This window comes from Lepidochelys kempii, chromosome 9 (assembly GCF_965140285.1).
Source record: "Lepidochelys kempii isolate rLepKem1 chromosome 9, rLepKem1.hap1, whole genome shotgun sequence".
Classification (NCBI taxonomy): Eukaryota; Metazoa; Chordata; order Testudines; family Cheloniidae; genus Lepidochelys; species Lepidochelys kempii.
In genome coordinates this window covers 39,560,660-39,584,753 of record NC_136388.1, presented here as the reverse complement: position 1 = coordinate 39,584,753, position 24,094 = coordinate 39,560,660, and the positions used below count along the sequence as shown (strand labels likewise).

General features: G+C 39.9%; 1 protein-coding gene across 1 annotated transcript in view; it reads left to right on the top strand.

The window, feature by feature from the left end:
* The window catches only part of PXYLP1 (2-phosphoxylose phosphatase 1), a 102,455-nt gene that overhangs the window by 26,526 nt on the left and 51,835 nt on the right, over positions 1–24,094 (top strand). The window contains exon 2 of the mRNA XM_073359962.1: positions 6,165–6,296. Within this exon, the coding sequence (XP_073216063.1) occupies positions 6,218–6,296 (79 nt within the window). The 5' untranslated portion in view covers positions 6,165–6,217. The remainder of the gene's footprint in view (positions 1–6,164; positions 6,297–24,094) is intronic.

Sequence of the window (24,094 nt, the reverse complement as noted above, 5' to 3'; positions counted from 1 at the left end):
TGTTTCCTTCTCCATTTCATAATGACCACTGTCACTCACTTGTATCTTAGCAGTTTCTGTCATTTTGATGTGATGTTGCTGGATCTGGCATACGAGATAAGTATAGTAATTGTATGGAAGCAGACTTTGAAGAGTAGTATTGATTATTATGGATACATGCTATTTTAATCAAGTAAATTCATTCAGCTGTCATGGTGATTCAGTGAAATAATGTGCTTACACGCTAAGTAAGATGGTAGGTTTACGTCCTAGATGGATGCAACTAATTTAGAGGTAATGTTATTAGTCAAGTGGCACAGATGTACAGAAAGGTAATGATTATTTTGGAGGGGTTGGACAAGTCTAATTTCTCAAGAACTTTTAAAGTCCTTGGTGGTATGGATATATTTTCAGTACATTGTGTGAAATACTAATAAAAACCACCTTTCTTACATAAACCTGAGAAGACCTTGCAGTGATTTGTAAACATTCACAAATTCAGTCATACAACGTTTCTGTCAAGTAGGTATCCACTTCTGCAGTTGAGGAAACTGATGTAGAAAGAAGCCTTGACCAGCCCAAGAACCCAGAAGAAGCCTGGTAGAGGCAGGAATGGATCCCAGGTCTCCTGACTCCCTCTCTCCTGTCTGTTAATAACAGTACCTTTTTTTCAGCCTTGAGTGAATATGCAAGAAGTTGCACAGCTCAAGTGAATACATACTGAAATCTTTGTGCTTGAGTAGGTGACAGTGGGGATACTTTAAACTAGATCAGTAATCTTCTGCCTTTGTGATTTGTTATAATAAATATTGGACACAATTTAAAAGGGAGGAAAATAAAAAAAAATCATATAGCAAGGACATATACTGTATTAGGTGTCCGAATAGCTTTTCTTTTAATTATTAGCTACATTTGGTTATAGGAGGTATTACATCATTCATTTTTAAATTCTAGGTTGATTTTGTATGTCTTACAATTAATAATGTCTGAATGAAGTTTGTGGTTCAGCAGAATTTCTTTATCCAGACTAACATTATTTCTTGAGCTGAATATCTATATCATCAGTTATGTGCAATAAATGCTGTGATTTATACCAATTTATTAACCTGCTGATAGAATGCCAGTGCTGAGAATGCTGAGTGTGGACTGCGTTTCTAGCAGTACAGTATTTATTCATCTTTTAGAACAAGAGTGTCAAAGCCTGGAGGATCATGAGCCAACAAATAGAGCCAATGTTATGTCAATTGTTGGTGATAAAATTGGCCTTCCGGTACTGAGAGCTTTCAGGTGGAGACAGTGAGGCTAGGACATGACCTGCACTCTGAACCACCCATCAAGTAAATAAAGATCAATATACTCCAAATGTCATCCAAACAGCAGCTGCTCTGTAATACTGTGAGCTTTAATTCTGCAGCAATATCTCTAATTCTGTAACAGTGTATTTCTAAGGCTTGGTCTACACCACAGAGTTAGGTCCACATAAGGCAGCCTACGTTGACCTCAATCTGTAAGTGTGTACATTACAATGTTGCTCCCACCAATGCAAGTCTCCCACTACATCGACCTAATAACTCCACCTCGGCAAAAGGCGTGGTGGTTAGATAAATGTAGTTAGGGTGACACAGTGTCTGTGTAGACCAGTGGTGGGCAACGCGTGGCCTGTCAGGGTAATTTGCTGTTGGGCCCCAAAACTGTGTTTACATTGACTGTCCACAGGCATAGCCGCCTGCAGCTCCCATTGGCTGAGGTTCGCCGTTCCTGGCCAATGGAAGCTGGGGGAAGTGGTGCTCAGCATGTTCCTGCAGCCCGCGCCACTTCCCGCAGCTCCCATTGACTGGGAACAGCAAACGGCTGCCCCTGGGAGTTGCAGGTGGCCATGCCTGTAGACGGTCAATGTAAACACTGTCTTGTGACCTGCCAGCAGATTATCCTGACGGGCCACAGGTTGCCCACCACTGATGTAGACATTGCATTACCTACATTGCCTGTTGGCTGTCAGCCCTGTGCAGGGCTCACAGCTGTTGCCTCCCCACCCTGGGGCCAACAGCCCGCGCTGTCAGCCCCATGTGAGGCTCACAGCTGGAGCCCCCCTTTCCCAAGGGCCAACAGCTCTGGCTGTTAACCCCATGGTGGAGGGGCTCCAGCTGTCAGTGCCCTAGACAGTTAAGTCTGTAGAAGTGCTCCTGGTGAGGATGCGCATGACCGACGGGGGCATAGTGTGGACATGAAGCACTGCAGGAATTACTCTGGTGGCTGTACATCGACTTAACTTAGGTCAGCTTAATTTTGTAGTGTAGACAAGGCCTAACACCAAAAGCACATTGACTATGTGTTCTTCTCCTCATCTTTTTTTGATCACACAAAACGGAGGGGTTTTGATTTTTGGGGGGAATTAATTTTCCTGCCCTTAGTTTACACTTTCTAAGCTCCCTCTTTTTATGTACTACTCAATTAGCATATACTTCTCAAAGTTGCCAGTTGAATGTCCAGCCACTATAACCAACATCTATTCTTATTGATTGTATTTGCTTCTACTTAATGTTTGCAGTCTTAGTGCTGTTTTTCTCTTGAATACCACACTTGTCAGTATTTTAAACCTGTTGTTTCATTTCACAGTACTGTATATGTGCATCTGATCCCATGATACTTGATATCAAGTGAGAGCTGATAACGAATTTCATTGGCAGACCATTTATTGAACACAGTTGCTCTACAGGGACTGTCACAAATCAATCATAACATAATGATTATAATTCGCTAGCATGCCAAAACATGTATAATTTAAAAAAGAATCTTGCTTTCTTATTTACAATTTCTGAACTACTTAGTCTAAACATTAAATCTTAATTGCAAGAAGAATGAAAGTTTAAGCTAATTAAACATCTTCCATAAATATCCCGGCTAATGTAAGGCATCTGTTCTCCGTACTTTCTCTACGCTTCTGTCTCTCCACTTTTTGTGGCATATTGCATTATATACCAATATTATTCACTAATGATATTGAGGTGAGGGAGTTTGGTATTAATTCTTGAGATTTTTCTTCCTCATATATTTTACCTTTTCCTCCCCTGTACGTTTAATTTTGCTTTTCCTGTAGTTTTCCTTCTGTCCTTCCATCTGTTTAACTTAGCTGCTTCTTTCTCTCCTGGTGGTTTGTAATCATCCATCCGTATGTCTCTCTTTTTCGCCTTCACAGCTCAGTTTAGCATCAGTCAGTGGACTGGCACACCTCTCGTTAAGAGATTACACTAGTTACAGTGAGAGCTGCTATTCTGGAAAGTTAAAAGGGCCCTTTAAACTACAGGCCTTCCTTCCCACTTATACTGTCTCATTTCTGCCATGCATTTCTTACTGTGTTCCCATACCAACTATGGCACTGGTGGCATTTTGAAAAAGTATAGCAACAGGCATTGGTTTCTAGTTTCTCAGAACCCTCAGTTCTTTATAGTCTCTTGGAAATTAGTATAACAAAATGGAAAGCCAGTTCTCCCAATACAGTCAGTATCCTTTGAGACAGAGAGAGAGATACAGTCTTGCAAAGACTTATACCTCCTAGCTTTATGTACTGAGAAATCCGATTAATTATTACCAGAAAAGCACAGGTCCCCATTACAATACTTAAAGCTCATAATAATCAAAATTACATGAGGCTGCTTAAATCTACTGTTAGATTAAAATTTTTAGAGGTAGTTAATTCATCCCCACAGTCTAATTATACCATGTTAACAAATACCCTATCCTGTCCTAATCTCAAGGGAAATTATAAGCTTTTCAGTGTGTCTAAAAGTTTAACAAATCAAGGCTCTGGGGGTCTAAGTGGGGAAGTGCATTTCCAAGCTGGTAACCCCTGCCACCAGTCCATCCCCTTTCTGCACATTCACTGACTACTGCTGTGGGAATAATGATTTGAGGGAAGAGGTGGTCGCTCCAGAAATGTGGCCCATTTAGGACTTTAAAGGTGAATACCAGCACTTTGAATTCCATCCAGAAGGCCTCAGGTAAACAGTGCAGATTTCTTGTGCACCAGTATCATGCACCCCAGTGTAAGTTCTAATTAATAAATGGGCTCCTCCATTCCGGACTAGACATCTACTTTTTCATTCTCTTGATTTATCTCCTCATAAATATATGTTCCATCGTGCTGTGTGCTAGCCCCATTGAGTAATTATGTAATCTTCTTGATGTTGCCCTTGTGTTTCTTTCCTTTTGCCAGTTTAATTGGTTAAGTTGCCTTTAACACTGTTTGACACCCAAGAAACAACCCAGAGGGCTACAGTGGTGCTGCTTTGAAAATGATACACAAAGATTAAAAGGCCCATCAGGACAGAACCAGTGCTGCCTTGATATAGATGAACATCTTTGTCTCATACATTCATCACAGCTCTTAGGGAATGCTGCATACAGGTCCATAAATTTTGCTCTGACTTAACAGATCAAGACAGGAACCAGTAGAAAGAATTTACTAATATATAGTAAATTCACTGTTTCATGACACTGAAGAGTGTTTTCAAGGATTTTCTCCTTAATCTGTGAAAATAATAATCTGACACTTTTGAGATTGGGAACCCCCATGCACTTTTGTGCTGCTGTAAACAGACCTCAAATCAAAGGAGATGGGGAATCACAAAATATTTCTTTCAAGACCAACGAAATTCCTGCATCTTGCAGTCAACACAAGAAAGTCAATTGTCATAACTAGAATTTCTGTTTTACGCACAGCTCTAGTCGTAACTCCTCCTCTGAATCTTTATTCTCTAACCTAAGATTCCTATAATTTATTTAACAATAGTGCTGTCCCCTAGAGGGAGTAATTCTTAACCTGTCTCTTTAACAGTTCAGATACAGAGTATACGATAGTTAGAACATTCCTGGCAAGGTAAATAAGGGTTGCTTTTAGGAGTCATTAGGCAAGTATGTTGGTTTCCTGACCTGTATTTTTCAGGAGGGTAGGGAGAGACTGCTTTAATTAAAGGAATTTTAGAGTTGTTAAGACTGGGAACCAGCCCACAAAATAGCAGAGCGCTACACAGGGCTGTCCTTACCCATATGCAAAGTACACAGCTGTGTAGGGCACGAGGAAACTTGGGGCACCAAATTGCCCCAATTTTCCTGGTGCCCTACACAGCTGCGTGCTGCTCCAGCGGCCAGCCCGATCCCCCGACCAGCTGAGCCACCCAGGAAAGCTGCCTCTGCCCCTGCTCTGCCTCTTCCCCATGGCCCCCGCCCCTGCTCCACCCCAGCCCCACCTCTTCCCACCCCTGCTCCACACCAGCCCCGCCCCTGCTCCACCCCTTCCCCTGAGCAATGTCCCGGGGGACTGCAGCAGGGGTCAGGGTGCCCTGCACTCACCGGGCAGCGGGAAATGGAGCGACCCAGCCCTAGCCTGCTCTGCGCCGCTGATGAGTGGTGGAGGGCGGTTCCCCTTTGCCCTCCAAGTCCCGAGCCAGAGGAGCGGAGCGGGTTGGGGCCTGGTCACTCCACTTTCAACCACCCCGTGAGTGTGGGGTGCATTCACTGGGCATCAGGAAGTGGAGTGACCCGGCCACAACCCTCTCCGCTCCACCGGCTTGTGCTGGGGGGAGGTTTCCCCTCTGGCCCCCAAGCCAGCCCCCCCGCGGAGTCCTGGGGCCACCAACCCCCTGCGGGGGCACTGCATAGGGTACCAAAATGTCTAGGGCTGGCCCTGGCGCTACAAGATAATTGTTAGAGACTGGAGAGAAAAAAATTACTTTGTTGCAAAATTTGCTCAGTTTGATACACTGGCCTGAGAGGCAAGGAAGAGACTTGAAGCGTTCTATTACCAGCAGGAGAGTGGGGTCGGGGAGAGAAAACCTTTTGTAGTGATAAACACCCATTTTTTCATGGTTTGTGTGTATAAAACATCTTCTGTATTTTCCACAGTATGCATCCGATGAAGTGAGCTGTAGCTCACGAAAGCTTATGCTCAAATAAATTGATTAGTCTCTAAGGTGCCACAAGTACTCCTTTTCTTTTTGCGAATACAGACTAACATGGCTGTTACTCTGAAACCTGTATCTTGATCCAGGTTCTGCATCTCTGAAACTTGCATACAAGAAATAACCTCATGTCTCTCTTGTACTCCTACCAAAATTATACTTGGATTTATTTCAGGGTAGCTGTAAGCTTCCACTTGTTAAATATATGCTTGTCTGTTTCGTTCACAGGAAGTGTTCATGTATGGAGATGAAACCATGAAGAGAAAGCAGAACGACTAATAATGCTTTTCCGAAATCGTTTTCTGATCTTGCTGGCTTTGGCAGCCTTATTAGCCTTTTTGAGCCTCAGCCTACAATTCTGTAAGTAAAACCTCCTTTTGTTTTTGCCTACAATATGCCCATAGTGTAGCCAAATGTGTTAGGTTTTTTCCTTTAAAAAAAGCCTTTTGTGTCCTTTCTTAAGCATTTGTGTTTTTTATATAAATGTACATATTTTTTTCTTTTAAATTTCCTTTTAGAAGGTAAAATTTAAGAATAAAAATAGTGAAATGGTACATTGCACACTATATTATAAAATCAGGACAATTTGACAAAAGATCAAGTTATGCAAAGCTGATGTAGGTAAAAACATTAATTTGTTTTATATTGGAGCAAGCAAGACAGAATCCAGTGTATTGCTCTGACAGTACTGAGCGCTGAGACTCTTCCCTTCTTTCGTCTTATCTGCACAAGGAAATTTAACCGAGTTTTAACAAAACTCTTGACAATTGAGTTAGCTGACACAATGCTCACCACAAGCGACTGATTGATGTAGAAAAAGGCAAATCCATGTTTCATGTTCTGTCAGCTAGTCATGGGTAGTTCCAGTAAGGTTTACCCAAAACTAGCAGATACAGTGCTAAGCATGACTTGTCCTTGTCTCCAGGCAGCACTGTGTCAGCTAACTCAAAAATCAGCTTTACAAATGAAATTTCCTAGTGAAGGTGAGGCCTATGCACAAACCTAATCTTTCTACTATTATGAACAAAAATAAATAGGTGTTGACTGAAGGTAAGAAGAAAAGTATAGACAGAATTTAGGGAAATGTCTTCTCCTACACTGGATGTGTGTAGTTTAGTTAGGAAATACTTGAACTCTTCAGCCCTTGTATTTAATTTTATCAAATTTTCATTGTAATTCTCTATTTCTTTCACATCCATGGAGTAAAATGTGCTCTGTTTAGCAGCCAAAATAACACCTATAAAGATGTATAGTAGAACCTCAGAGTTACGAACTCTTCAGGAATGGAGGTTGTTCATAACTCTGAAATGTTCATAACGTTGAACAAAACGTTATGGCTGTTCTTTCAGAAGTTTACAACTGAACATTGACTTAATACAGCTTTGAAACTTTACTATGCAAAAGAAAAATGCTGCTTTTAACCATCTTAATTTAAATGAAATGTGCACAGAAACTGTTTCCTTCCCTTGTCAAATCTTTTTTTAAACTTTATTTTTTTAGTGATCTATGTTTAACACGGTACTGTACAGTATTTGCTTTTTTTTTTTTTTTTTTTGGTCTCTGCTGCTGTTTGGTTGCGTACTTCCAGTTCCAAATGATGTGTGTGTGGTTGACTGGTCAGTTCATAACTCTGAGGCTCTACTGTACCTTGCATTTAAAATGTATCATATCTTGAATAATATTTAACTGGTTTTTCAGGCACAGAGTTTTCACACTGCATTTTTGCATTAACTACTCTTCTGCAAAATGTAATCCAAAAACCTATGGCTCACCAAAAAAAACAAAAAAATCCTCTTAGAGAATTTGCCCTTATTGGGTAGGATGTGAGCCAGGCACACTGAAGGTCTGCTGCATGCCATGCCTTACGGCTATACGTGCCTCTGCCTTAAGTTTCTGTGTGGGAGGTGATAGTCCTAGAGAGAGGCCAGTTAAAATTTGAGACAGAAAAATATTACCTCAAATGTAAAAATGAGTGTGATACCAAAAATAGATACCCCATAAAGAAGAATCCTTACTCAGAGAGGATGTGTGTAGGTGAGTGAGAATCCTGTGAAATGTCTTCAAAAAGGCAGGTAAGTAATTTTCACTTCTTTAAAGAAACCATTTTCGCACAACACCTGGAGAGTAAGAAGACAGAAGGATGTTTCAAAAGGAAAGTAGGCTGCAGCAATCAAGGGTGGCACTGACAGTGGAATAAAATCAGAGTTTTTATATAAAGAGGACTAAAAGACCATCCAGCAGGTACCAAACGGACTAAAACTCAATCAGATAAGCTGCCAATATTGAAACAAATAACAGCTTCAATTAGCTGAAAGGTTTAGCCAAAATTAAAAGAAATGACATTTCTGAAACAAACAGGACTTTTTTGGAGATGGGAGAGGTGAGCTCCCTTTATCATGGAAATATTCTGGAGTACAGAGAGGTTAAATCTAAGCAAGAATTCTTAGTAAGCTTGTGGAAGTGGCAGCCTTGCCTTTGATGAAGGTGGCCTTTTAGCTTCAGGCCAGCCAGATAACAAGAGGAAATGCAACTGGAAGTCTATTTAAACATGGTCCTCATGGTAACAGCAGTGCCTAACAAATTGGTGTCAAACAGAAAGTTGGGTGGAGTTCCTAAGATCTTTTGTCAGCTCCAGATTCTGCTTCAAGGACCTGTTCACATTGAGTGTGTCAAGAAAGGCCTGGCTCAGATGATCATGCAGCTTGGAAAAAATGTTGGCAGGATGTTGTTCTCCTTAAGGCGGAACTCCAAGAAAAGCTTGGAGAGGAATCTTAAATGAGTCTGTAGTACCAATTTATCTTTTTCAAATTTGATATACAGTCAGTCAGGTACTAAAGTCTGAGGGCATGTCTACGCTAGAAACTTAAGTTGACCTATGTTAGGTCAACGTACAACCACCTCAGCGATTAGTGCAGTGGTTCATGTAGACACTGCCCTCCTTCTGTGGGTGGTGTGGTAGAAGCACTAGGAGTGCTTCCACCAACTTAAGAGGGGCAATGTGTGGGGCTGAGAACCTGGGCACCCCCATAGGCGCAGGGCTGCACTCCCCCGTCCTCTGGCTCTCGGCTCCCTGCTGCTGAGACCCTGGCTGTCCCCCCGGGCTCCCAGCGGGGAGCTTCGTGCCCAGAGTCTAGGCAGCTCCCGGGCTCCCATTAGGGAGCTGGTAGCCTCCAGGCAGCACCAAGGCTCTAGTTAGAGCTCTCCCCCACCCACCCTGCACTGACAGTCTGACTTTCTTGTCAATTTTGTGGCTCCAGAATGGAGCCTTGAAATTGACAAGAATGACACCAACAACTCCATGTAAATGACCAGTGTCTACACAGACACTCTGTCGCCCTAACTACATAGACATAAGCTCTGTGCCTCTCGTGGAGGTGGAGTTGTTATGTCAGTGTAGTAGGGCACTTACGTCGGCAGGAGCAAAGCTGTAGTGTGTACACTGACATAATTAGGTTGACATAATTAGGTTGACCGTACATCGACCTAATTTCATAGAGTGGACCAAGCCTGAGGCCCACTCGCTCAGCAAGCAAGTCACTATCACCAGGAAAATGATCTCCCGTATAAGAAACTTAAGTTCACAGTAATCAAATGTTTTGAAAGGAACGTTTATCTTACCCAGTATTCCATGACACACAGCAGAAGACTTTATAATGGGGAGCGAGGATTCAAAAGTGTCAAGCCCCCATGAGCCATAAATTACCGTGGACTAGGTAAATCAGTGGACGGTAAATCACCGTGGACTAGGTAAATCAGGAAGAGGGATTTTTTTCAGTCATTCTAGTTAGTGTATGTATCCATCTTATCTTTTATTACACACTGAAGTCTCTTTGAAATGTTACTTACATGCTTCATAATAGCTTAACACAGCTCCTTGCAGTTGTCCACTATGCAGTCCTGGGATGCTGCTTCATTTTCTTCGGTATTATAGCTTTTCTTAATTTTTTTTCATTACACCTAAATTATTTCTGTTGTGTTCAAATCAGATTACTGTGATTATGGCATGAAATACTTAAGTTTGTGTCATTCAGGTCCCCCCCTCCAAAGACTTGTGTTCATTTTGATGCTTGTTTTGGTCATTGTCTTGTTGCAATAAATCCTCTTTCAGACTTCCTCCCTCAAAAATTCATCAGTTATTCTAATATTACTTCATACAGTACAGTGTCTCTTATGATGTCAGTGAAACATAGCTCACCATCACCTTTAGAAGAGATACGTTCCTCACAGTATGCTTGGTTCCCACTTTTATGCAAAATGGTTGTAAAATAATCTCTTTCAGGTTTGATATATTTTAGATATAATGCTTTTTCATCTGAGTGTAACATGCTCATTTTCTGTTTTATTAGACTGCAAAACTTAGTTTCCAAACTTTGTTTTTCCAAGCTGTCTTAAGCAAATTTAATTTCATTTCCTTATGTTTTGGTTTCAAATCATGGAGTGGTAATTACAGTGGACTGGGACTTAGAATATTTAGACCTGGAAAAATACCCAAACCATGATAAGTTAGAGGAGCCAGAGATGCATTTGAAGCCAGATATCTCATGAAATGTTAAGAGTGGAAATGAATGCTTCATACTAATATAAATCTGTGAATCTATTACTAAATGGTGTATTAGTGGGACAAGATAGGTGAGGTAATATCTTTTATTGGACCAACTTCTGTTTGGTGAGAGAGACAAGCTTTCAAGCTTAGACAGCACTCTTCTCCAGGTCTGGGAAACTTAATGTCACTGCTGAATGTAAGGTGGAACAGATTGTTTATCATAAGTTGTTAACACATTTCAAGGGACCAATCGAGGTGAAGTGGCATTTGTTACTAGTCCCAACAGGCCACCATAAGGCAGTGTTTCACCTAACTTCATTGTACTCCTTTTGAACATAAGAATGGCCATATTGGGTCAGACCAGTGGTGTTTGTAGCTCTGAAGTTCTTCTGTATACATACAAAATAATGGGGTCTAAATTAGTTGTTACTGCTCAGGAGTGAGCTCTTGGAATCATTGTAGATAGTTCTTTTAAAATATCTGCTCAGTGTACAGCAGTCAGTCAAAAAAGCTAACACTGATAAGAACCATTAGGAAAATGTCATATTGCCTCTATATAAATCCATGGTAAGGCCATATCCTTTTCTTTCCTGGGTATCTGGCTGGTGAATCTTGCCCATATGCTCAGGGTTCAGCTGATCGCCATATTTGGGGTCGGGAAGGAATTTTCCTCCAGGGCAGATTGGAAGAGGCCCTGGAGGTTTTTCGCCTTCCTCTGTAGCATGGGGCATGGGTCACTTGCTGGAGGATTCTCTGCTCCTTGAAGTCTTCAAACCATGATTTGAGGACTTCAGTAAGCTCAGACATAGGTGAGAGGTTTATTTCAGGAGTGGGTGGGTGAGATTCTGTGGCCTGCATTGTGCAGGAGGTCAGACTAGATGATCATAATGGTCCCTTCTGACATTAATATCTAGGTATCTATGTATATCTTGAATACTGCATGCAGATCTGGTCGCCCCATCTCAAAACATATATATTAGAAATGGAAAAGGTACAGAGAAGGGCAACAAAAATGATTAGGATTTGAAACAGCCTTCGTATGAGGAGAGATTAAAAAAGACTGGGACTTTCAGGGTGGAAAAGAGAAGACAAGAGGTGTTATGATAGAGGTCTATAAAATCTTGACTGGTGTGGAGAAAGTGAATAAGGAAATGTTATTTACTCTTTCATATGACACAAGAACCAGGGGTCAGCCTATGAAATTAATACGCAGCAGGTTTTAAACAAACAAAATAAAGTGCTTCTTCACACAATGCACAGTCAACCTGTGGAACTTGTTTCCAAGGGATGTTGTGAAGGTCAAAATTATAATGGGGTTCAAAAAAGAACTAGATAAGTTCAAGGAGGATAGGCCTATTAATGGTATTAGCCAGGATGGTCAGGAATGCAATCCCATCTGTGTCCCTAGCCTCTGTTTGCCAGAAGCTGGGAGTGGACAACAGAGGATGGATCACTCGATGATTGCCTGTTCTGTTCATTCCCTCTGAAGTACCTGGCAGTGGCCACTGTTGAAAGACAGGATACTGGGCTTGATGGACCATTAGTCTGATCCAGTGTGGCCATTCTTATATTCACAGTAGAGTGGGAGGAGATGGGCTCCTGATTTGTCTGCTTCACGTGGATTGTGAAATTGGGGGCAAAGCTTCAGACTCTACTTTCAATCCCTGCCCTAGCAACTTCAGCTAAATTAGTGCTTAGGACTTCAACTGCTGAAATGCATGATGGCTCTGAAGTGAATTGCAGCAGGTGGACAGGCCCCCAATTTGTACAACTAGTAAATATCCTGAGTAATGTTTTCAAGTAATGGGCATCTATTTATGTCCATAACTCCTCTTTCTATTTTCCTCCCCTTGATATATGTGGCAGGGGGTTTGTTCATGGATAACTTTTTCTTTTATTTACTTTTTCTAGTAAGTGCACAGAGTATTTACAGCATTTTTCTGTAGTATTTTGCTTAAGTATATAATATAAAACTTTTTAAAAGACTAGTTTCAGAGGGAGTTCTGGACATTTTTTAAATAATTTACTTTATTGATTGTGTGGTCTAGTGTTTGAAGTAAAGGATTAGGAACCAGATATGTTCTCAGTTTCAGTTGGCTGATCTACTGACAAACAGTAGAACATTAAACTCAAATCAGCTCAGCTATAAAGCAAGGTTTCCTTGAACAGATGGTGCCTCTGAATTGATGTATGCTTTACATTTTTAAATAGTATAGAAAAGTAAGTGCTGCTTTAAAACAAAATTCTACTTGAGCTAATTGTCTCTGACTGCCAGATACCACAGCATATTTTCAACTAGCAGATCTTACAACCCTGAATTATTATGTGGTAGGCTAAATCTCAAACAGTATGCAGCTGTTGACAATTAAAGTTTATTGGTAAATGTGAGCTGTTGCCCTGTTGCAAATATATCTGAGTACAGTAATGTTACACATGTAAATAGTGATTATATATTTATTTCTATATAACATTATGTTTCTAAATAGCCATGATATCCTTTTTTGCCTCTTTGTATACTGTTTTTGTCTGCCTTATGGCTGCCACAGGCCTGAGTGGCTCCCATCAAATTGTGGGGTGCGCCGGGCCATGCCCCCGAGTTAGAACATCTGTGCTAAATGGAAGACAGAAAGTGCAGGGCGGGGGCACATGGCCCTGTGTGCCCCCCTTCGCATGATGCCTCTGGGGTGATTGGTGGAGAGTGCTCTAGCTATTCTTGCTGGTGGCCGGGAACCACATGCTGAGCCTAAACGCTTTTCTTCCGTAATCAGCAAGCAACTCCCTGGAGGAGCTGCCTTTTCCAGTTGCTGCTCTGGCCCTTCTCCCCAGACTGTTTTAGGCACTTCTTTTATCCTTCTGGGCAGGTTCCATGTACTTTTTTAAAAAAACTGATTTTGTGAGACCCTTTTGCTTGGGTGCTTTGGCATTCTGGGAAGTGCTTCAGACCTGTTTTGCTGTTTTGCTTTGGCATCTGCCCCTTCATTTTACTGCTTTGATGCTGTATTGGTAGAGTGCTTGTTTCTTTGTGTTTAACGTGGGCCTTGATTGTCCCACCTAGTTTTTGTGGCGCATCAGCACCTGCCTTAGTAATTGAGAATTGGGGTTTTTTTGTTACTGCTTGGGCACTTACATCGGTGCTTCAGTGCCTGTGTGTGTGGCACAGTAGTCATTCTGGTTGTGTTTTGGAGCACCTCCTTTGACTCCACTTTGGTACTTTTGCCTTCCTGTTTTGCATTGTTTTCTGCTTCTGGTTTAGCCATGTGGGGTGGTCCTAAAGAGACATACAAGATTCTCCTGTAGTGAGGCACTGGACTCCCACATTAATGGGTTTATTGTTCTGCCTATATTCTTTTCATACTCACACGGTTCCTCTTCCTCATATGTTCAATGTAGAGACACACTTCACAGATCTATTAAGTGAACTAATGCCCTTGAAAGACCACCCAACTTCTTGCTTCATTTAACGCCAGTTTGCTGGGCTGTTATCCAAAGGACCATCCCTAAATAGCTTTCTGATTTGTCACTATTACAACTTGGTTGGCCATGTAAAGGCTTTCTTGAAGCCTTGCAGTTCTACTTTAGAGAAGCAGAATTTCAGGTTGGTAATTTTCTCTATCAACACCATGGAGGTTTATGTAGGAAACTGAAAAGCAATTTTAGGTAACAGTTAACAGTTTTTAGGGACTGCATTATGTAAGTTGTATCATTGCTTTGTTTTGGTTGAGATAACTGACTTCCCTGAAACCCACAGCATCCATCCTTCCCAGAGTTGTCTATTTAGTTCTGTTAATAGACTCTTATTTCCAAGGTGAAGTAGTTGCATTTTAAATACTCTGAAATAATTGGATGCAGAACAACATTCCATACAGTAATGGAATAATTTGTTAAATGATAACTAGTTTTATGGTTTTCAATTAGCATAAATCTTCCATAATTAAGAGAATTCCTTGCTGCTGCATAATAAACATGCAACTTCTTAAATTGACAATTTCAAGGAAAATTACTTTATGCTTTTAGTGAGAAAGGGAAATCAAGTACACAAACACACTTTGACGTTCACCAGGTTAACTATATTGAGAATATAGCAACTTTGAATGCAGCTTAACTTTAGAATTATCTTCTGTAGTGCAAATACATTTGTTTTGTTTGTTATGGTTGTCATCTGTATCCAAAGAAAATCAAATTAAAACAAAGACAGAATTTTTTTTCTCTTTCAACTTGCTATCAAATTAATACAAATTAGTAAGCTAAACCTTGGCATAGTGAATGTCTCTGATTGTTCATCTTAGTACCGTAATAGCAAAGAAAAATAAAGCACAAAACCAAACACCCAGAACTTTGTACTTTGAATCAAGAGAATGAACAATAGTAATGATTCTTCATGTGTGGTTTATATATTAAAATACTATATGTTTTTAAATCACACCACCTAAAGTTTATGGTACAATATATTATCCATTAAACAGAGGCAGAGGTAAGTGTGTGTGACAGAATCTGTTACATTTTCAAGAAATTGAGTCTTTAAGAGAAAAAGGCACAATGAATGCATAGGGATGGATGGCAGCTCCTGCTTCTTTCCACAAAGACCACAATTGAGTATGTTGGAGGAACCATTTTAAAAACTCTGCTTTACCACAGCTCAGGCTGACTTGGTTTAAACAGGATTTGGTCAGTTAATATGGAAAACTGTGAAAAAAGTATTTTCTAGGCCACAGAACTGTTTGTAAACTCAGTTTAATCCTATGTTTTGACCCCGTCTGTGATGGTTTGCTGAGCTCTAAACACAGATTGTGAGAGTCAGGTTAAAACATGATTAAAGATGAGCGTATGTATATATATGGGGCGGGGGGAGACAGAGCGAGAGCGTGCAAGCTTAATATTTGGCAAAAACTAATTCTAAATCAATAGCTAGGTTTCTAAAAATCTTAAGACATCACTCAGACCAAATTATAGCAGGAGGGAAATGAGAATGGAAAATCAAGAGTGTTGGTAACAAATAGCTATCTCATACAAGCAGGCTTGAATCTGGTGACTGAATGTGCAAAAAGTGTTACATGTAATTAACAATTATATTTAAGCCTTGTAATTGTAATAGTCATCTTTATTAATATAATTCCATCAAAATAAAAAACGAATTCCTGCTTCCAAATTAAAAAAGGTGGAACCCTAATAAATGCACCCTAATTCCAGTTTAATTCTTGGTTTGAATTTTGGATAAATAGTAAAAGAAGTTCAAACTACTGTGATTCAACCAAGCAAATGGTTTTGGATAAAACTGGAACCAAACTATATTTGCTAGGAGTTCCCACCTTTATGAGTCTTTCCGTGTCCAATTAACCTTGGTATCTAATTCTTGGTTTTGTTTCTAATAACTAAGGCATCAAAGTGGAGTTTTGTAGAATACCTGCGTGTTTGGTTATTACTTTGCCTGTGAAGTTGTACCCTGTCAAGTCTATTCAAAAGACTCTGAGTGAAATCCTCTCCCCATTGAAGTTGAAGGGAGTTTAACGTCATTGGAGGCAGGATTTCACCCTCTGAAATTAGCTGTTTTAGAAATGTAACTATTAATTTTATATTCTGCATATGTACTTGATTTTAAATTCTGCTCACCTTTGAATGTATAAACTAGATTTCTTCACTTTGAAAATGTGTTAGTCCTTTCTTTCCTAATATATCCTTACCAACATAGGTAATTCAGCAGTTATTCAACCAGCCAGCCACCTACAAAAACTCCTTTTCATCCATTGATTGACTGTTGCTCTGAGTCATGCTGCTTTTCAGGGAATTAAAGATGCATTTCTGATTCCAGTATCTTTTTATCTTCTATGCTACATGACTCAATATCTTGTGGAAGTTGGTTCCAGAGTTTATGTATTGCGTAAACATGGGGTTTGCATACCAATATCCATTTTAAATTATCGCCTTTTCATTCCAAAGCCCATCTTGTTTTTGTTTACAGGAAAGAATAAGTAGGCAGGGCTTGATTGGCATCGATTTATTATTGTCTATCTATTTATCATATCTTTCTTTCCAAACTATGTAGCCCTAGGATTAAATTTAGCTTTCTGCTTTCAGGGAGGTGCAAACTTCACCAACTTGAGCCAGCCAGGCCCCTTAAGTCCCATGGCAGATATGCCTCTTAGTGCAGTGTTTGCATTGTGATTCTTCCTTGGGATTTCCATGGTAGTTCAGCTTTTAAGTTAGAACTGTGGCTGAATAGGAGCCACCACACCTCTGAGGGTTACCAAGAGGGAGGTATTTTGGAGCCAATACTGCCACTCTTTTTGGGTTGTGCTGGCTGTTTGTGTGCCACTCAGTGGTGGGGAGTTTGGGTGCTTTAATTCCACCATCCTGCTCCTGGCAGGCTTTCTGCTGCTGGGGTGGTGCACCAAGACTTGAGTCTAGCCCCTTGTAGCTTCTTAAATCATTGTCGGATGAAAGTTCTCCTATTGCCCCCACCCAGACCTCTATTTGTTGCCTTCTTGTAGACTCTTCTTTTTATGCTGGATTTTACTGAGATGCTATGATCAAAACTAAATACAGTGTTCAAGGTAAGAAAGTACCTTTAGCTTTCATAGTGACATTTTACATCTCTGTTGTACTCTGCCCCCTTTTAATACAGCCTCTTGTTTTTTAGGCTGATGCTTTGTTGGAGCCGTTTAGTCATGCTTGATCATTTTCCTGAGTGCTCACAATTAATTCAGAATGCATTAGTCTTGCCCATTTCATTTTAGTTCAGAGCTTTCAAAATGAATACCATCTAGTCCCGGTTATTAATTGCAATCTAATTTCTCATAATAGTTCATTGGTCTTCTGCTTGGAACTTTTTGTCTCTGGCTGTGCCTTACCCTTCAATGAAGAATAGCTCTGGCATAGGTATCTCTTAATCATTCTCTGTGATGAAGAATGTAAATAGGTCATCGTGTATCTTTCCTGAATTTTCCTTTATTCTTCTCAATTGCCCCCTTCTTACAACCCTGGCGCTTTAGTAGATGTATAGGTGGTCCTGCAAGCTTTTATTTCTGATACACTTAAAATTCCTTTTTCTTTGGCTAGCTGTTCAGGTTTCTTCTTAGCCCTCTTAATCTTCATCTTACATTTTAGCCATCAGTCTGTTCTGTTCCATTATCCTCAGTTGTGCTGGTTTCCATTTTTTGAAAAGAGGTAATAGTTTATTCAGACTAAAGTATCATGTCATTTAATAATGCAGGAGTTTTTCCTAACCCTTTCTTGTATTCCAGGGTTTGCATATCTTTGCTGACTAATAAGATTTCTTAAGTTGCTTCCATGCTGATTCTGTGGATTTTAATGCTTTCCCTTCAGGCAGGTTTTGATCACTTACGTTTTAATGGAATCCCTTTTCCTGAAGTTACTTTAAAAAAAAAAATCATTCAATAAAGTCTCCTAAGGATGTGGCAGGACATTGCTATATCTGTCACGGGTAAAATTAGTGTTTTGAAATCTTCCCATTTTCATTTGGAGGAATTCAGTGTGCCAACTGTTGTTTTGGACCCCCAGCATTCACAATGCACAGATGCGCACACCACTGTTTGGAGCAGACAAGCGAGGCTAACCTTTGTCGACTTTCTCTGTGCCACTCTCTGCTACTTCAGTGCCAGCGTAGGTGCACATGTTAGTATAAAAGTCCCAGTGGAGCAAATTCTGCTCCCACAGTGCACAAGTCACTGCGTAGGTGCCTGTCTGGTGGAGTTTTTGAGCTCTACTTCTCCAAAGTTCAAAAGACACTTACCTGTACATTTAATATTGTGTGCTTCCTCAGCGTAAACTTCTCCATTGTAGTATTGCTGTAAGATGACTTTTCAGCAATGTCCTCTTGGGCATGTGCTCCTTGCTAGTCTGAGGCAAACATCCATGTCCTAGTGGCCATTATGACCAACTGTGAGATAGGCGCAGCTAAGCTCTGTAATTTGGAATAACTGGTTTTGTGAACACTTTGCTAAGCAGGGCATTACTCAGTATCGCTGACAGTGCAAGGATAAAATAAAAGAAACGAAAGATTAGTTCAGGATAGCAGATGGTCAAGCACAAGAGGGAAAACCTGCCAATTTTATGTAGCAGTATATACTTTGGAAGAAAATGTAGGTTTATATCCTTAGCATTTTGTCTCTTGTAAGAAAGCTTTGGAATTAAAAAATGAACAGAAAATGTTACCTTTACCACATTCCAAGGATTAACTATCATTAATATGCCTGTTAACCCTCTCATTTCAATGGCCACTGCTGAATTACAAACATTGAAAAGCAGAAGAACAAGATGTCTGGTATCATAATTCGCCAGTCACTTGACCAATTTGAAGGGAAAGAAAAAGAGAAAAATTGTTTCTGGAAATGCAGAGGGAAATGATAAAGGTTTCTGAGATTTTTTTTTTTTTTTTTGAAAGAAAAAGAACAATTCAGGCACAAGGAACTGCTGCACACTTTCACCTGTGCCACAGATGAAGACAAAGAAAACTAGAACACAGAGCACATACATTTCATGTCTCTGTTCTTAAGGCCATGCTTCTTTCCCAGTTTTCTTCTCTTACACTAGATACTTACAGCAATTGGTGTCCATGTTTGTGGTGTTTGTTACAGTTAACTTGTACTAGTTTCTTTTGTCAAGAATCTGTCAAGCATACTTCATTTTACCATCAGTAAGTACATTATTCAGTCTCTATACCTTTCATCCTGAGTTGAGTTTGGCAGACTTTAGGGTTCAGTCCTAATTAGTTCACAGTCTGATGTGCTATGACAGCATTCTAGATAAACTGGTAAAAATTATACAATTTACAAGATTACATTGCACTCTACATACCACCTTTCGTCCAAGGATCTCAAACAAGCCCCTGCGGGTAGGAAAATAACATGTCTGTTTTACTGTATGTAAGCAATCGTGTTCACATCTTATTACTAGATCACCCATAGCACAAACAATACATTGATTTTAATAATGCTTTCAAAGGGCAGGATTACATTTTGTCTTCTATAGAATTTGAAAATGTTTACAACCAGTAAGGTGGTTTTATTTTTGACAAGTCAGAAATGCTGAAAGTTCTCTAAGCAATGCCACATATCCTTGCTGTTATGCCAATTAAAAAAAAAATCTATAAAAGTGTTCCGGAGCCATATTGGCGTACTGTGATGAAATTCAAGCCTCCATTATACAGTTTAACAGATTTAATTTAACTCAGTCTCAAAACATAACACTGTTATGCCTTCCCTGTTGCACTTTGGTAAAAGTAATGTCATCAGTGTAGAACCTTGCCTCTGCGTGCCAACTGCACAATGGCCAGCCACGTATGATTTTGTTTACTTCATTGAACTATTGCAAAGTTTCCAGATAACACATCTGGAAATAGTAAAGCAATCCTCAGAAATCTTGGTTGGAGATGGTGAGGCTAGCGGGACTGCAATGCCACCTGCATGCAGGTGGCATGCAGTGCTCTATTTCTTTTTTCTTACGTGGGCCATGCAGCATCTGTGTCTTCCTCAGTATCTGACATAGATAGGGCCATAATGAAAGCAACCTAGCTGTGGCTGCATGCAGAGAAGATGGGTGTCTGGAGCAAATGGAAGGTAAAATGTCTGCCCCACATGATCGAGGAAGTTGGTTTTGTGTTTACTAACTTTCAAAGTTGCATTTCACGTACCATAATTCAGTAAAGTTCCAAATTAGAGGCCTCCTCAGTTGAAGTGCCGTACTGATGACCCTGTTCTGGTTATGGCAATAATAGTGACAAGGCAGTATTAAAACTAACATCTAAGTGGAGTTTGAAGTGTCACAGTGTTGTTAAAGGTGGGATTGCTTCCATGTGTGCTAATGCTAAACTGTAAAGAAAAGCAATAGCACAGGGTAGGAAGGGAACTCCTGACCTTCCTTCCCCCCTTTTTTGGAGGGAAGTGGGGACACGATAGCCTGGGGGAAGTCTTGTTTTTTTAAAACCTTATTTGACACTCTAAAGTCTATCAGTAGAAACCTGAGCAGCATCTGTTCCACAGTCCCTTTCTTTAGAAAACTTAAATTCCATTCCACTTTGTTAAATCATGCAACTGTATGTTTAATGAATGGGTGAGGTCTCAGAATTTCAATGGAAATTTCCTCACTTTCTACATGCATCCATATGTCTTGTGAATGGTATACTGGGAGCTCATTAGTTTTGTTTAGGGCTGTCGATTAATCACAGTTAACTCATGCTATTAACTCAAAAAATTAATTGTGATAAAAAAATTGTGATTAATTGCAGTTCTAATGCATTGTTAAACAGTAGAATGCCAATTAAAATTTATTAAAAATTTGTGGATATTTTCTATATTTTCAAATATATTGATTTCAATTACAACACAGGATACAACGTGTAAGGTGCTCATTGTATATTATTTTTATTACAAATATTTGCATTGTAAAAATGATAAACAAAAGAAATAGTATTTTTCAGTTCACCTCATACAAGTACTGTAGTGCGATCTCTTTATCCTGGAGGTGTAACTTACAAATATATATTTATTTTTGTTGTTGTTACATAACTGAGCTCAAAAACAAAACAATGTAAAACTTTAGAGCCTATGAGTCCACTCAGGCTGCCTCTTGTTCAGCCACACGAAGAGAAACAAGTTTCTTTACATTTACGGGAGATAATGCTGCCCACTTCTTATTTACAATGTCACCTGAAAGTGAACAACACTCTCATGGCACTTTTATAGCCGGTGTTGCAAGGTATTTACGTGCCAGATATGCTAAACATTCATATGCCCCTTCATGCTTCGGCCACCATTCCAGAGGACATGCTTCCATGCTGATAATGCTCATTAAAAAAATAATGCATTTATTAAATTTGTGACTGAACTCCTTGGGGGAGAATTGTATGTCTCCTGCTCTGTTTTACCAACATTTTGCCATATATTTCATGTTCTAGCAGTCTCGGATGATGACCCAGCACATGTTTGTTTTAAGAACATTTTTACTGCAGATTTGACAAAATGCAACAAAGATACCAATGTGAGATTTCTAAAGATAGCTACAGCACTGGATCCAAGATTTAAGAATCTGAAGTGCCTTCCAAAATCTGAGAGGGACGAGGTGTGGAGCATGCTTTCATAAGTCTTAAAAGAGCAACACTCTGATGCGGAAACTACAGAACCCAAACCGTCAAAAAAGAAAATAAACTTCTGCAGGTGCCATCTGACTCAGATGATGAAAATGAACATGCGCCAATCCACACTGCTTTAGATTGTTATCAAGCAGAACCTGTCATTAGCATGGATGGATGTCCTCTGGAATGGTGGTTGAAGCATGAAGGGACATCTGAATCTTCAGCGCATCTGGCATGTAAATATCTTGTGATGCCTGCCACAACAGTGCCATGCAAATACCTGTTCTCATTTTCAGGTGACATTGTAAAGAAGCAAAGGGCAGCATTATCTCCTGCATTTGTAAACAAACTTGTATCTCTGAGTGATTGGCTGAACAAGAAGTAGGACTAAGTGGACCTTTAGGCTCTAAAGTTTTACATTGATTTGTTTTTTTGTGTACATAATTCTACGTTTGTAAGTTCAACTTTCATGATAAAGAGATTGCACTACAGTACTTGTATTTTGAATTGAATGGTATTAGGTGAATTGAAAAATGCTATTTTGTTTTTTACAGTGCAAATATTTGTAATTAAAAATAAATATCAAGTGAGCACCATACAATTTGTATTCTGTGTTGTAATTGAAATCAATATATTTGAAAATGTAGAAATCATCCAAAAATATTTAAATAAATGGTATTCTATTATTGTTTAACTGTGCGATTAATTGCAATTAATTTTTTAAATCATGCTCTTAATTGTGATTAATTTTTTTAATCGCTTGACAGCCCTAGATTTGTTTAACATAAACTAATGTGAATGCACAAAATAACTTTTTTTTTTTTTTAAACTACTGCAACTCTGGCTCTGTCAAATCAAATCTGATCTTTTTTGACCAGATCAATAAAGGGGGAACCTCCACAACCTACTATCCCTGCCAGATTTTCACTTTCCACCAACTTTCCTTGGTCTTCAGGCTGTTTAAGAAAATAACTGACATTTTTCCTTTAACAGAAAAACTACACTCTTTTACTCCTGTGCTTAAAAATAGCTCAACCTTTTTAAAATTAGACTGGGGGGAGTATGGCGGGGAGAGGGAGGGTTTTCTCTTTGGTTTAGAGCACACCTACCAAATTTTAAGAAAATTAAAAAATTGAGAAAATTTAAGAGACCTCAAATGACACTTTATAATAATGGAAACATGTAGGTAAGCTTAATTATAGGGGTGTGTGTGTGTGCATGCCATCTATAGTAGTAATATTCCCAGACGGTAAGCACATCTCATCTCTAAGGAGCTGGGTAGGCAACATTATCAGGGCTCACAGAATATAAAAAAAAAACTTGTCAACTGGAATAATTAAAAGAGAAAGTATCAACCTGCATTCTTTTTGCCCCCTTTAGAAAAATGGTTAAAACTGATGGAGTGCAACACCAGTGACTTCAAAATACAGTTGGCACCCTCCTATTTTGCACCTCTCTGCTGCAGCTGTCCCTCTTGATATCTGACAAAGATAGTTGCCGCCTCTTTGCTTCTGAATGGACTTTCCTTGTGGCCTGCTCTGGCATGGCTGAGGTGTTAATTGTCCCTAATGACAATTTGACTGGAGGGCCATCTTCAGCTGTTAGTTTCTAAGATGTCACCTTAGTGGCTGTGTTTTAATGTCCGAATTTTAGTAGTTTTAAAACGCTGTTGGGCTCCTCACTCACTCACGCTGATGAGTAGGATGACCAGTCAGTATCCAGGATTTACCCACTCTGTTGGACTTCTTATTCTGCTTCTCCAGTTAGATATTTTGTGTCTCAGAGCAGGAAGGTGTCTGCTGCCGCCATATCAATCTGCCTTTTGTCTCTTGGTGACAGAAGGTTAAAGAAAAAGAGTAGGCAACCCTCAAGTGTGCTTCCTACAGCTGCACTTTCACATGAGGGACATAAGTGTGTGTTCTGTTTTGGAAGCTGTGGCAATCAAAATGCTGCTTCTGCAAAAGGGGAGAGAAGCCCCTGTGCAGGGCAGAGACACTCTTCAAAGCAGCAAAATCAGTGGCTAAGGTTGTCACTCAGGCTGGAAAAGACAAAATCAAAATCAGCCTACTCACTTCTTCAGACTCCTTGGTCCTTATCCATAGTCTCTCAAGAGTATCCTCCCAGTCACAGGATAGTGATCTCTTTCCTTTTTTTCAGAACAGCAGGGACTTTTGTCTGCAAATACAGGTGCAAACACCTGTGGGGTTTGGGGACTGTGTTCTTGGCTCTGGTTGAACAGATTTTTAGCAGGGCAAGTTATACCCAGACTCTCTAGGGACTGGTCCTCCTTTGGTCCGTCAATGCAAATGAAGAGGGAAACCACCATCTTCTGTCTCAACCAAGGCACAGAAAGCAATTTAACCAGTAAATGGGAATATAATTTGCCTTTTGTCATTTTGAACAGCAAACTTTCCTGTGCTCCCAAGGCTACAAATACAGCAATAAAGAGCAATAAAGGAAATTTTAAAAAATGTTGTAAACGTCTAATATTATCCAGTCTGATCTTGAAATAGACCCTCCAAAGGTCAG